This window comes from Peromyscus leucopus, chromosome 6, assembly GCF_004664715.2.
Source record: "Peromyscus leucopus breed LL Stock chromosome 6, UCI_PerLeu_2.1, whole genome shotgun sequence".
Lineage (NCBI taxonomy): Eukaryota > Metazoa > Chordata > Mammalia > Rodentia > Cricetidae > Peromyscus > Peromyscus leucopus.
In genome coordinates this window covers 16034422-16048226 of record NC_051068.1, presented here as the reverse complement: position 1 = coordinate 16048226, position 13805 = coordinate 16034422, and the positions used below count along the sequence as shown (strand labels likewise).

The 13805-nt window shown below is 39.2% G+C and overlaps 1 protein-coding gene across 2 annotated transcripts in view; it reads left to right on the top strand.

The window, feature by feature from the left end:
* Dcun1d1 (defective in cullin neddylation 1 domain containing 1) overlaps positions 1-13612 on the top strand; it is a 38226-nt gene extending 24614 nt beyond the window's left edge. For both annotated transcript variants that reach the window (XM_037206540.1, XM_028858513.2), the window contains exons 5-7: positions 9233-9315; positions 9547-9643; positions 10844-13612. In XM_037206540.1, coding sequence (XP_037062435.1) covers positions 9233-9315; positions 9547-9643; positions 10844-10923 — 260 coding nt within the window. In that variant the 3' untranslated portion in view covers positions 10924-13612. The remainder of the gene's footprint in view (positions 1-9232; positions 9316-9546; positions 9644-10843) is intronic.
* The last annotated feature ends 193 nt before the right edge of the window (positions 13613-13805 follow it).

Genomic DNA, 13805 nt, shown 5'->3' with positions numbered 1-13805 from the left:
CCTAACGTGCTAGCCCTGCTAGGAGCACAGTTGAGTTTTCACTTTGTGTCTGTGTTTTAGGAAGTTGCCATTCCTGTCTCGGAGTGCCTTTGCTGTTTGTTACATAGTTTTCTAATTGGGCTGAGTTTGCTCTTCTCTGTCCTCCTGTTTAAAACAGAGGAAGGGTAGCCGTTTAAAGACTGCCACCTCTCATCCTCGTCCTTTCCAGGTCAGGGTTCCAGCTTTTCTAACTGTCCGTCATTTGATGTTGGTTATTCCTGGTGCTCTCCCCCAAGCACATTTCTAGGTTTTTGGTTTCTTTCAAAATTGAGTGTTAAAATCTGGACTCAATCTTTAGAAGAAGGCTGTGAAATAGTACTCTGCAGGAGACTGCTGATTCTGCTCACTTGGTCAGAGATTATATACATTCTGTAACAGCCCTGTCATTTTAAGGACCATTGTGACTGTGAACTTTTGTTAGAATAAAATCTCGGGCCAGTAGGATAGCTCAGTGGGTAGAGTCACTGAAGCGCAGACCTGACAGCTGGTGGTAGACCCCGATGTCCCACAAGGGAGCAAGAGAGGACAGCTTTCCAGGGCAGCAGGACTCCAGAATCTCTGATGTTTTAAAATGTTTTTAAGTGAGTAAATAATAGCAATGATTCATACATTATTGGCAGGCACTGTTGTAAGGGCTTATGTGCATTAACTCTGACCTCACCACACACCAGGGTAGGTCAGTACTGTTGAGTACTCTTACATTCCATGCTCTTCTGCCTTCTGGGTCCTGGGGATCCTCAGGCTAGATGGCAGGCACCATCTCAGCAGCTTCTAGTTGGGACGTTTTTTATTACTACATGCTGGGGAGAGGGTGGGGGCAAAAGAAGAACTTTAATTCAATGCTGGTGGGAGTGCAAGGCAGGAGAGTCACTATGAATTCAGTATGGAGGTTTCTCAGAAACTTACAAGTCCTGTCGTATGAGCCAGCTGTCACGCTTCTGAGCACATACTCAGAGGAGGACTCAGTCCTACACCAGAGATGCTGCACGTCCAGGGCTCTTTCTGCTCTCATTCAGCCCACCAGTGAGGATAAAAATAGCTGATGAGGAAGGATGAAGAGTGGGCAGAAGGACGTGTGAGACATGGAAGAGGTGAAGAGACTGGGGTAGCAGAGGTCATGAGGGAACTGGCTGTGCCAGGAAGATGGGGGAGAGAAGAGGAAAAGAAAAGCTACCCAAATATACTTTGTTTGAAAATGCATGATATCTAGTGCATAGTATGCTAATTTAACAAATAAAAGGCACGTGTGTTTGAAATGGTTACATTGTTTTGAATGACTTCCCTATTCAGCATGAATTGATCTGTTCTAATTATGCTTTGAAGCCTGTTGTGTTAGATTACTATTGAAGGGTGTGTATTAATTAATTCTCATCATTTTATCGATCCGCCCTCCCCCTTTTCATGTTCCTTATTTGCTTATCTACTGTCCTAGCATGGTGTTTCTTTCCTATATCCTTATATACATGCTTTTCTCTTCAGTGCATAGAACTTCTTCAGGTATCTTCTGTAATACTGGCTTAGTTTTCATAAGTTGTGTCAGTTTGTTTACCAGATAAAGTTTTTCCTTTTCCATTAATCATGCTAGATAATTTTGCAGAATATAATAATCTTAGTTGGCAGTTACTTTTGGAGCATAGAATACATTTGTCTGTATTCTCTTTGAATTTAGGTAACTTATTTGTATTTTCTAATTTCATTAGATGTTCTTATAAATATTCCTTTAAAATCATTGGCGTTTGTTCTAATTGAGCCCTATAGGAATTCATTCTTGTGGAATATACCACATTTTCTTTTCTAGTTATCTTTGCACTTAGGTTGATTCTGCAGTACAGTAAACATGAAAGTGCAGTTGTCTCTTTGGTAGGTTTGTTTAATTTGCTTTGGATATCAAGATAGATGGGTCATATGATAAATCTTTTATTTTGTTTGTTTTCTTTTCTTTTTTAAGACAGGATTTTAATGTCTTGAATATATGTTTTAATGTCTTTAATACCTTTTGGTATTAGAGATGGGTACCACCATGCCTGGTTCCTACTTTTAATCTTTTGAGGAGCTTTGTTGTGTCATTTACAGTCCCACAGTTCCCCTTTGTCCACATCTTTGTCAATATTTGTCAATGTCTTTTCTTTTTTTCATTGAGTATGTGTGCTTGAGTGTTTACAGTGTGGGAGGGTGCCAGCAGAGACCAGACAGGGCACTGGATCCCCTGGAACTGGAGTTACAGGAGGTTGTGAGCTTCCCAGCTGGAGATGAAGAACCAAACCTGAGTCCCTGGAAGAGCAAGAGGTGCTCTTAACCACTGAGCCATCTTTTCAGCCTCAAGTATTTGTTGATTTCTGTCTTTCCTAATTGTGGTTTTGATTTGCATTTATTAAGCTTTTTTCATATTTTTTGTTGGCCATTTGTGTTCCTTCTTTTGAGAAATACCTATTCAGACCATTTGTCTATCTTTATTTCTAGGAATGTTTTGTTGCTGTTGTTTTGAGTTCTCCGTTTAGTTTGGTAATTAGTCGTTGGCCAGGTGAACAGCTAACAAGCATTTTTATAGATTGTCTCTCCACTCTAGTTCTGTAATGATGCTGAAGCTTCTTGGGTTGAAAAAAAAAGTTCTGTTTTTCTTTGTGTTTTTGAGGTCTTATCTAGAAGATCAATGTCTACATTGATGTCTTCGATTTGTTTACTTATTATTGTGTGTGTGCATGTGGGAGTGCAGGCGCGTGCATGCCATGGTGTGCATGCAAATCAGAGGACAGCTTTGAAGAGTTGGCTCTCTGTGTCCACCTTTATGTGGTTTTGCGGCCTTGGATTCAGATTGTCAGGCTTGTATGGCAAATGCTGTACCTGGCCCAGATTTTAGTGTTTCTGTTCAAGATTGCGTTGGCTATTCTGATTTTGTTTTCATTGTTTTTTTTTCTCTTTGTTGTTTGTTTTGTGGGACAAGGGTTGAACCTGGTTCGTGTGCGTTCTAGATAGACATTGGTGTGCCGCTGAATTGGATCCTCTGCCCCTTCCTTTTTCAGGATGTTTCTACATGAATTTTGAGGTTGGGATTCCTAGTTCTTTGAAGAATGTCATTGAGCCTGTACATTGTCTAGATGTTTGGGGACATTTTTAGAAAAATCAGTTCTTCTAATACATGGGCACAGAAGGTCGGTCTTTCCATCTTTTTGTTTCAATTTCATCATTGTCCATAAATTTTTATTTTAGAGGCCTTTCTCTTCTATGGTTAACTTTAGTGATTTAATTTTATGATATAGCGAATAGGATTGTTTTTATGATTTCTTTCTCACCAACTTTATTATTATTTCAAAAACACTGTTCGTCTCACAGCTTCATTGAATCTGTTTTCATCAATTCGCATAATCTTTGGTGACTCTCTTTTAGAGGATCTTGTTTTGGGATTAGAGTGGAGGCAAGTGCCATCTTATTAGGTTACAGTGGTTATGTGTTTCATATGGACACTGAAGACCTTCGGGTTCATGGCAGAATGTGGCATCAGGGAAGATTGTAAACCAGGTGTCAGCGACATCAGTGAGTCCAGAGGATTTCATTTAGGAGTGTGCTGGATGATAGCAATAGCTAGATGGCAGCATGTGTCCATAGATCACATGTTGTCTGCACCAAGGCGACAGTGTAATGGGCAGGTGGTTTTAGTGATTTAAGGGAATAAACATTTTCCAGTGGGAGGGATATCTGACTACTCACTGGAAAATGACACCAGAAATTAGAGTTCTTTGGGAAGAGCCAGAATTCACAGAGCACAGAGAATTGAGGCACATATTCTCTCTCATACATGGAACCCAACCAATTAAACACACACGGCATGCACATATGGGTTCAGTATAGAAAAGAGGAAAAAAGGGCTAAATATAGGATACAAGGAAGGAGTGAATGCAGGCAAGAGACAAGAGTTATGAGGAGAATATGAAGCTAATCATTTTCTAGTTCTGAGTCTGTCATGGACTTTTTATTTTTGGTGGTAGTTAAGTGCATAAAAATATATTCAGCAGTCAAAGTGTACAATGCAATGTGGAGCTCCACAGCTTCACAATAGGTGATTCTAAATATACAGAAATTCACTGGGGTGTGTAGAGTGGGTCTGGTTAATTTTAGTGTGAGATTTTTATTTTCAATGGTCTTTTTTTTGTTTTTTTGTTTAATAATAAAACTATAAAAACACTTTTTGGCTGTAAAGAAAAATGAGATTTGCAGGTAAATGGATGGGACTAGAAAAGATTATACTGCTTGAAGTAATCTAGACCCAGAAAGACTAATGCATATTCTTGCTTGTTTGTGGGTCCTAGCTTCTAATCTTACATTATAGTGAAGAATTGGAATCAACCTAGTTGTCCATCCACAAATGAATGGGTAATGAAAATTCAGGGTGTGTGAGAGATGGGGTGGGTGGGTGAGACTATTCAACTCTAAAGAAATTTGTAAAAATATAATAATAAAATTGTAATCATAAAATATACAGAAAAATGATGGAGTTAGGATGTATAATAGTAAGCAAAATCACACAACCTCAGAAATAAAACCCTGCATGTTCTAAAAGACACAGTCTTGTAGTAGATGTCCTGGTTCTCTTGCTCTAGTAATCTTCCCACCTCCTCTTCCACAGTGTTCCCTGAGACTTAGGTATATGCGTTGTATTGTAGATGGTAAGTTGGGGCACACCACATCAGTTGTTGTCTACATTTTGACCAGTTGTAACTGTAATGGTCTCTCTGTCTGATACAAAACGAAGCTTCTTTGATTGTTTGGGGTGTGTGTGTGTGTGTGTGTGTGTGTGTGTGTGTGTGTGTGTGTGTGTGTGTGTGTGTGTGTAAGCTACACTTAACTGTGGGTATAAGGGTAAGTGTTTAGAATGCAGTTAGGAATCATGCAAGCCTATAGAGTAGAAGTAGTAGGTTCTCCTCTAAGAGCCATGACCTCACTAGCCACAGATGATCGGTTCAGTTTACAGTACGAGGCCTGATTTCCTCATGTTAGGTGGGCCTGAAGTCCATTGGACTGTTGGTGGACTGTCAAGATGTGAGTGCACTATTGCACCCATAGGGCTGCCATGCAGTGCTTGTCATTGTGGTTCCGAGACATCACAGCTGGGTGAGAGGATTAACCACTTTCCTGCCTGTGCAGTCTGCATACCGTCTTCTGGTACTGTGAAAAACTGGGCCTCAGGGAGAAGGCTTTCGGGTCAGACCCAGCTCCATCTCCTGAGGCTTTTACCAAAGCATGTTGTCCTCAGCAGTAGTAACTCACCTTAACCTCTTGGAGGCAACTGCAGGCAATTGTTTGGGAGTCTTGGATTCCCCCAGCCAACAACTCTAAAGGAGGTTTCTCAAGCCTGGCCTAGTGCTGTTTTGTTTTAAGTCTTTAAGATTTTAGTCTTTGGCTTTTGGAGATAGGCATTAGCACCCCCAAGTAGCATAACCTCACTTAAACTGCGTCTGTGCATGTGCACATAGGCCTATATACATTATATGTAATTTTAAGTAAATAAAAACAATATAAACCCTGTGACTGTTTCACATATCTTTAGTGTTATTTATCTTTCTTCCCTCTCTTTCCTTCCCTATTTTCCTTCCTTCCCCATCCCAATTATTCCCATGTTTAGCCTTCACATAACCTGTATCTTTTTCTTACCCTTTCTAATGCTCCTTTCTTACCCATGGTCCCCTTTTCCTTTCCTGGTTGTACAGTTACTCCAAATTATATACTCACATCTGAAGATTTGGAGCCAGGAACTACAGATTTGAGAGAGAACACATGATGTTTGCCTTTCTGGATCTGCGTTACTTCACTCAATAAAAAATTCAGTTTCATCCATTTATTTACAAATTTTATGATTTAATTTTTCTTTACAACTTTTCATAGTGTATGTGGACCACATTTTTGTTACCCATTCATCAGTCGAAGGGCATTTAGGTTGTTTCCATTTCCTAGCTATTGTGACTAGAACAACAATGAATGTAGCTGAGCAAGTATCTGTGGAGTACATCTGCATCAGCTTTCTGTTTTCAATGGTTTCCTTCACTGCTTCAGCTTTTCTTTAGTTCCTTTTCACAAGTTGGGAGCTTAGCTGGGTGGGGTCTTCCCTTGAGGTTACTGTTCTCTTTATTCCATTTAGGATCAGGTTTTGTTTAAACCTTCTCTCTCTTTGAGCTTAGCTCTATTATACTTCTTGGTGCTCCTTTTTGTCCTCAAACTGTACATTTTGTATCTTTTTTTTTTTTTTTTTTGCTCAGCTTCCTCCTTTTCCTTATAGATCTGCATAAAAGTAATCACTAATAGCCATAGGACAGAGTCAAAATTAGGCTGCCTTGATATCTCCTCTGCCAATGCCATTTAATCCAAAACTCTTCAATTTATCCTCAGGCAAATTTTTCGAACAAAGGCAAAAAGCAGCCACATCCTTTGCCAAGATATCACAAAAACCATCTCTAGGCTACTTAGATTCTTCTCCTCTGAAACTTCTTGAGTTGGGTCATCATAATCTACATTGCTCTTAGCACCACTGCCTTCCCTACTCCTATTAGTATGGTCCAGTAAGCCCTACTTAAAGCATTGAACTGCTTTCTTAATCCAAAGTCTCAAAGTTTACATCCTGCCAACAAGAAGCATGATCAGGCCTGTCATAGCAATACATGACTCCTGGTACCAACTTCTGTCTTAGTCAGTTGTTACCACTCTAGTTGGCGGCATGAATGTGGAACAGCAGAGCTTAAAAATGAGGTGGACTAAAGTCTCATGCAATCACTAACAGAGCATCAGATAGTTTCTATTCTGGAGCATTCTGAGGGTTAAGCAAGGTCAAATGTGCAAAGTTCAATTGATTTCAAGCTGCATTAGATCACATGAGTTTAGGCTGTATGCAGTTGTGAGGACAACCTGTGCTTGGAAACATCATTCTGAATGATAATAGATGGTGGGTTATCTGAAGTAACCCACTCCTATTTACTACACCTGGGAGGGGCACAAAAGTACATCCCAAGAACAACCATATTATGGAAAAACACAGGTTAAAAGACTTTTTTTCTTGTTTCCTTAGAGTTACCTCACAAGCTCTCAGAATTCTCCTCATACAGTTTCATTCATGGACTTTATTCAGACAGTCAATATTAATATTCTATTGCTGTGAAGAGACCAGAACCACAGCAACTCTTATAAAAGAAAACATTTAATTAGGGAGTCTTGCTTACAGTTTCATAGGTTCAGTCCATTAACCATCATGGTGGGAAGCATGGTGGCATGCAGACAGACATGGTGCTGAAGCATGGCGGCATGCAGACAGACATGGTGCTGGAGATGAGAGTTCTACATCTGGATCGGCAGGCAGCAGGAAGGGAGAGACACTGGGCCTGGCTTGAGCATCTGAAACATCACAGCTCACCCTCAGGGACACACTTCCTCCAACAAGGCCACACCTACTCCTAGTCAAGTAGTGCCACTTTCTAGTGATAAAGCATCCAAATCTATGAGCCTATGGAGGCTGTCCCTATTCAAACCACCACAATTTCTTTGGACATGGCTAAGGAGTAGGTCATCTGGCAGACTAATTTGTAGCTTTTTGAGAATTCTCCACAGTGCAATCCTATAAACAGTGAATGAGGGGTCTCCTTTTCCCAAGTATTGCCAACATTTGTTATCGGTTGTTTTCCTAGTCTTAGCTATTCTGACTGCAGTAAGTCAAAATTTTAGTTGTTTTAATTTGTATTTGTCTAATTACTAAGGGAGCCTGTCTTAGTTGTTTTTCTACTGCTGAGACACCATGACAAAGGTAACTTATAGAAGAAAGCATTTAATTTGGCCCTACAGTTTGAGAGGGCAGGTCTTTGACCATCATAGTGAGGAGCATGGCGGCAGCAGCAGGCACATCACTGGAGCAGTAGCTGAGAGCTCACAGCCTATCCACAAGCACAGGACTGAGAGAGCTAACTGGGAATGGCATGGGCTAGTTACCTGAATGACACTCCTCTAACAAGACCACACCTCCTAATCCTTCTCAAACTTTCCCACCAACTGGGAACCAAATATTCAAATCTATGAGCCTATGGCAGCCATTTTCATTCAAACCCCCACAGATCCTCCCAGGTTTCTAGCATTTGTGGTTTACAACTGATTTCCTACAAATCATATGTGCTTTTTGTCAGGGAATAAGCATTGAATTTCTTTTCATTATTTTAAAAAGTCTGAGCAACATTTGTCCGTTTTAGTCTTTACTAGCCTTTCAGGCTCCCTCAGATTGGCTTAATGGTTTTGACTTCACAGCTTGAAGGGATTTTTAAGGTTCCTGCGTTGTGACTTACCCGAGGTATGTCATTTTCTCTTGAAAGCAAGGCAGCTTCAACTACCTGAGTTCCTTGAAGAGATCCAACTTGTCTTTTCTGTCACAGAACAGGTCTAGAATTTGGAACAGTGGATGTTGACAGGACTACTTCTTCAGCTTTCTCTGTCCCGTGTCTAAATAAAGAACTTTTTAATGTCTTTGGCAAATTAAAAAAAAAACTTAGATTATTGCTATTTAATTTTTAAATTATTTTATTTTTCCATGGTGCTGGGGAATGAACCCTGTAGTGCACATGCATTTTATAAGATTGATGCACTGAGCCAAAAGAGCAACACAAACACAAAAAGCCCACAATATTTTTCTGGTCTCTTGTAGTTAGGACAAGGTAGACATCAGCTGTTAGGGTCTAAGATTTCTAAGATTGGGAATTGAGCAATCCTTTGCATTTCAACCAATTGATGTGCATCTAGGATTCTTAATTGGGGCAAGTTTGCCCTCAAGAATGTCTTCCGCTATATAGGGGCCATATTGGTATCTGATGATAAAGGCCTGGGTACAGCTAAGTGATCCATGTTGCATACATAGCTCCTACAGCCAGAATGTTGGAAGGGTCTGTACTGAGCCTGGGGATTTCCACACATTAGTATTTGACAGTGGAAAGGTGCATAGTGACATCTGCTTTCAGAATCAACACCCTGTGAAGGTAAGTTGTGTTATTCTTACCCCAGAGGTCCTGGGAGCTCATTGGAAGGAAGCAGGTGTCAAGCGTGGACTTGGGTCTTTAAGAAAAGTTTAATCTATGATACTCAGAATGCAAATGGCTTTCTTTGTTTCACTCACTGTTCTTTTACAGGGACATATATTCAAAGCATTAAATTTTATAATTTATTTTTAATATTACAGATCTAGAAATGGCCATTGCTTACTGGAACTTAGTGCTTAATGGAAGATTTAAATTCTTAGACTTATGGAATAAATTTTTGTTGGTAAGTTAATGTTTTCTATAGTTTCTGTTTTAATCTTACATTGTACTGTAGTTAAATATTAGTTTATTTCAAGGCATCATTAATTTCAGAGCATGTCACAGACGTAAAGTGAAAAATTTGATTACCAGAATTTCATTATGCAGCTGTTACATTTTCCCATGTTTAGCTGGACTAACTTTTCCCAACTGTTTCCAAGGTTTAAAGGCTTTTTGTTTTTTGATGTTTTAATAGGAGCATCATAAACGATCAATACCAAAAGATACGTGGAATCTTCTGTTAGACTTCAGCTCAATGATTGCAGATGACATGTCCAATTATGATGAAGAAGGTAGCAAAAATATTTGCCTTACCTGAACTTCTGTCCACTGTGTCCATGGAAGTGATAGTCCTGTTCTGAGCTTTTGTTCATTCTCTTCTCTCCCTCCCTCTCCCTCCTGTGTGTGTGTGTGTGTGTGTGTGTGTGTTGTGTGTGTGTGTGTGTATGCGCGTGCGCACGCGCTGGTGGCATAATTGATGAACACCTGCTGTAACACAGAAGTAGAACCAAGTTCCTAGTCTTGGTTTTTCCTCTTTGCCAACTGCCATGAAGGAGGGTGGGTGAAGTCATAGCTCAGTTGCAGAGCATTTGTGGAGCCTGGGCCCTCTCCATTGCACTGAACAATTACAGGGGGAAAAAAATCTTACCAGTATTTCTCCTCTAGAAGGACATAAGAAATATTCACCCATATCTTGCATGGTCAATTTACTGTAAGAGTTATGGTCTCTTAATGTATTTTGTACTCATTTGAATCCAGTGAGGGTTTTTTTTTTTTTTGTTTTTTTTTTGTTTTTGTTTGTTAGTCTCGTCTGTAAACTCATGAAGTGTGCTGGATTTGTAGAATTTGAAATGACTTCAACATTCAGCCACTATCTATTAAATGCTTCTCACCATTTCCCCATCTGTGTGGACAGCATGCCCTCCCCAGCAGCATTCCCAGTTAATTCTTCGCAGTTATCTAGTCCCTCGTGAGACCCAACTGTTGATTTTTTTGAGATTGTTAAATGTAGGATATTCTTTGGAAAATCTCTCGTGTCTTTTATCTCCGTATAAGTCCCCTAGGACCACTTGGCTTAGCCAGCCATAGTCTCTCTTCTCCCCATTCTCATTGTGGTCACCTCACTAAGAGTGACAAGTGCTCGTAAGGTGGCTGGAGGACTTGGTGCCGCATCATGAGATAGGCTGCCTGACTTTAGTAAAGCCTTAAAAAACCACACTCCATATAACTGATGTATTGCTCCAAAGAGGTGTTTTCATTGATCAAGCAATAACCCCATTTTAGAGTAATAGATTAGAGAGAAGACAGGAATATATTAATAGAAGACATAAAGATGGAGTCTTTTAAAGATGGATCAGTGGGAGTAAAGAAGAGTAATATTTTAATTCTTATGAGGGCGCTATAAAAACACCAGGATTCTGTTGAAATATTAGCTTTTATCCTGCTTTTCTCTAGTTCCTTTCCTCTCATATTTTTCTTTCCTTTTTCTTCAGGAGCATGGCCTGTTCTTATTGATGACTTTGTGGAATTTGCACGCCCTCAAATTGCTGGGACAAAAAGTACAACAGTGTAGCACTAAAGGAACCTTCTAGAATGTACATAGTCTGTACAATAAATACAACGGAAAAATGCACAGTCAATTTCTGCTGGCTGGACCGAACTGAAGATCAATCCTCACGGTTCAAACTGAGGGTTGAGACAAACTCTAAGGATACATCTTGGACCATATCGTACTCCATCTTCTACTGGTGGTTTGGGCTTGTCTTCTAGTCTGGGCCACTCTAAACATTTATAATTCCAACATTGTGGATTTCATCTTACCTGTGGACCATCTTAGTTTGTCTTCCCATAAGTCATAGAAGCTCGATGGTGATAATTTTGAGGGTTCCATTCCTGCATAAAGCACAATGCTGTCTTCATCAGAAAACAGTTTGGCATAAGAATTAAACATAATAATGAACACCACAAACAATTTATAAAAACTTCTTAAGTATATGCTTTGGGCTAGTTGCAAAGACTCTGCTGGTAGCACTTCAAATGAGAGTGATTTATCTGAGTGTCCCGGATCTGGAATGGTGTTTGGTTGAGGGAATGTAATTTTCCTGGCAAACCACATGTACTGTTGATGTGAGTGAAATAGCTGATGAAAGAAGTGTCAAAATAACCAACACATGAGAAAATTTAGGATGACTTGGTGACTACCTGAAATATGTCTTGTGTCAGACTCTCTCACAAAGGTTCTCCAACACAGTCTGTGGTTGTCCTGCCCGTGTTTAGACACAGTAGTCCTGCGGGGAGCTTTTATTTACAGATGCTGTAACAGGACATAGTGTTAGAGTCCACTCACTCTCAATGCATCACACACCACAGAACTGGATTTCACTATGCTTCTGAAATGCTTCTACGCCTTTTGAATAAGTTAAACTATTTCATTTGTTTTGAATGTTTTGCATTGCTATACAATACAATATTCTAAATTTAGGCATGAGGGTTTAGTTTTTGTTTTTTAAATTTTTGTCATCGCACTATGGAACACAATGCAGTTCATTTAATTTATAAGAAGATAGTAGGATTTACATTTGAGACGTGGTTGTGATGAGCCGTGAAGTTCAATATTTATCATATAGGCACTGCTCTTTCAGGCAATACTCTAGCCTTTACAACTTGTTATTGTGTTGAAATGGCTTTACTGCTAAATCACTGTGGTTGCCAAATCTTTCCTCCAAGAGCAGAGATTTTCAAACAAGCGAGTGCTGGTGCGGAAAACCAATGGCTCTGTTCTATAAATTATTTGGACTTTTGACTGTTTTTGTCTCACTTGCATTTGCTATTTCCACATCAAAGCAGAACGCTGTCTTGATTGTATTTTATTTTTTTCATGACAGGACCCATGAATCGCTCTCCTGCTGAAAATGCTTGTTTCTCTGTTAAGACACTGACATGTGCAAAGGGGTCTTCATAAATATTTCCAGGAGGATGTTAAAAATGATGAACTTAGATGTTGGATGTCTGGCCTTCGATAGGGACAGAGTTTGCTCCATGTATCCAGGTCCTCTTCAGGGCACAAAGGAATGTACTTTGGGAGAGCAGGGCATTTTATGCGGATATGGAAAATGATTAAAACTGCTTTTTAGTCACATGATTTGGAAATTGCATAGAATGCTTACCTTATAGATGTATCATTTTTCCAATCATAACTTTAATTTAGAAAACATTTCAAATACCAAAAGAAAGCTTGGAGTACATTTCTATTCACCTTACAGGAATTGGCTATTAAAAGAGAAAAGAATTTGCTTTTTTCAGTATTTCTTGATTTTATTTTGTAAATATGAAGAACTTCAATTATGAAAATAATTAAAGATATACATACATATGTATATCTTTAAAAGTTTTACAGACATATTGTTTATTTCCTACGTGGAATATTTTGAGTTCTGGTATTGTTTTCAGATTGATTGATTCAAGTATGATTAATTTTCAAATGAAAGCCCATTAGCTTCTCTCCCCACCTCATAAATTTTTCTTCATAAAAAATCTTAATATTCGTTTGTGGCCTAATGCTTTGAGTTTTACAGATTTTATTTTTCAATGCAAGACTTTTCCACTTTGTCATCAGTTTGGTACTAAACATCTACAATTACTGTGTAATTATAAACAAAAATATATAAAGCTTTAATATAATTATGTAGTAAAAAAAGTTAAGGTTGTTCACCATGATGGCATCTTAGAATTAAACAAAACTATTACTAGGGCTCAAAAAAGAAGACTGATTTAATGTGTTTATTCCGAGGACAAATGTCTGATTATAGGGAATGGTTTGTACTGAAATGCTTACACTGTTGGGGGAGGGGCATCAGTGTGAGTCTGGAGAGAAACGGCACACACACACACACACACACACACACACACACACACACACACACAGCCAGCTTAACTGCTTCAGTTCACAGGTTTCGGTCTTTGTTTGCGTCAGATCTCCATGCTGAATCTCCCCCCCCCCCCCCCCCCCCCCCCGGACAGAACCATAGGGAGAGTTTACTTTTTGCCAAATGTCAGAACAGGTACACATTTCTCAATGTAATGCTTTTTAAATAGTAAAATGTATAAAATGAGAAGTACCCACATATAAAAATACTTGAGATGAAGGTTATCTTCAGTGACTATCATCTGCATATCTCTGTAAGCTCAAGTGTGTCTTTTGCAATCCCTGTCATATCACCAACAGAGGCAATAAAAGCTTCAGTGAAATTGCCGTGACTAAATCTTTTCACATATTATTTCAGTGTTTTAGTTTTTTTCACAAAACCAAAATATGCTTGAGGACTTCCAGGAAGAGTAATTATTCATGGAAGAGCATTGAAATGGCACATTCGGGGGAAGAGAAGTGTTTACTGTCAATGTTTACAACTGTACTCGGCTGCTTTATTTATGAACTGTGCAAGCTGTATACTGTGG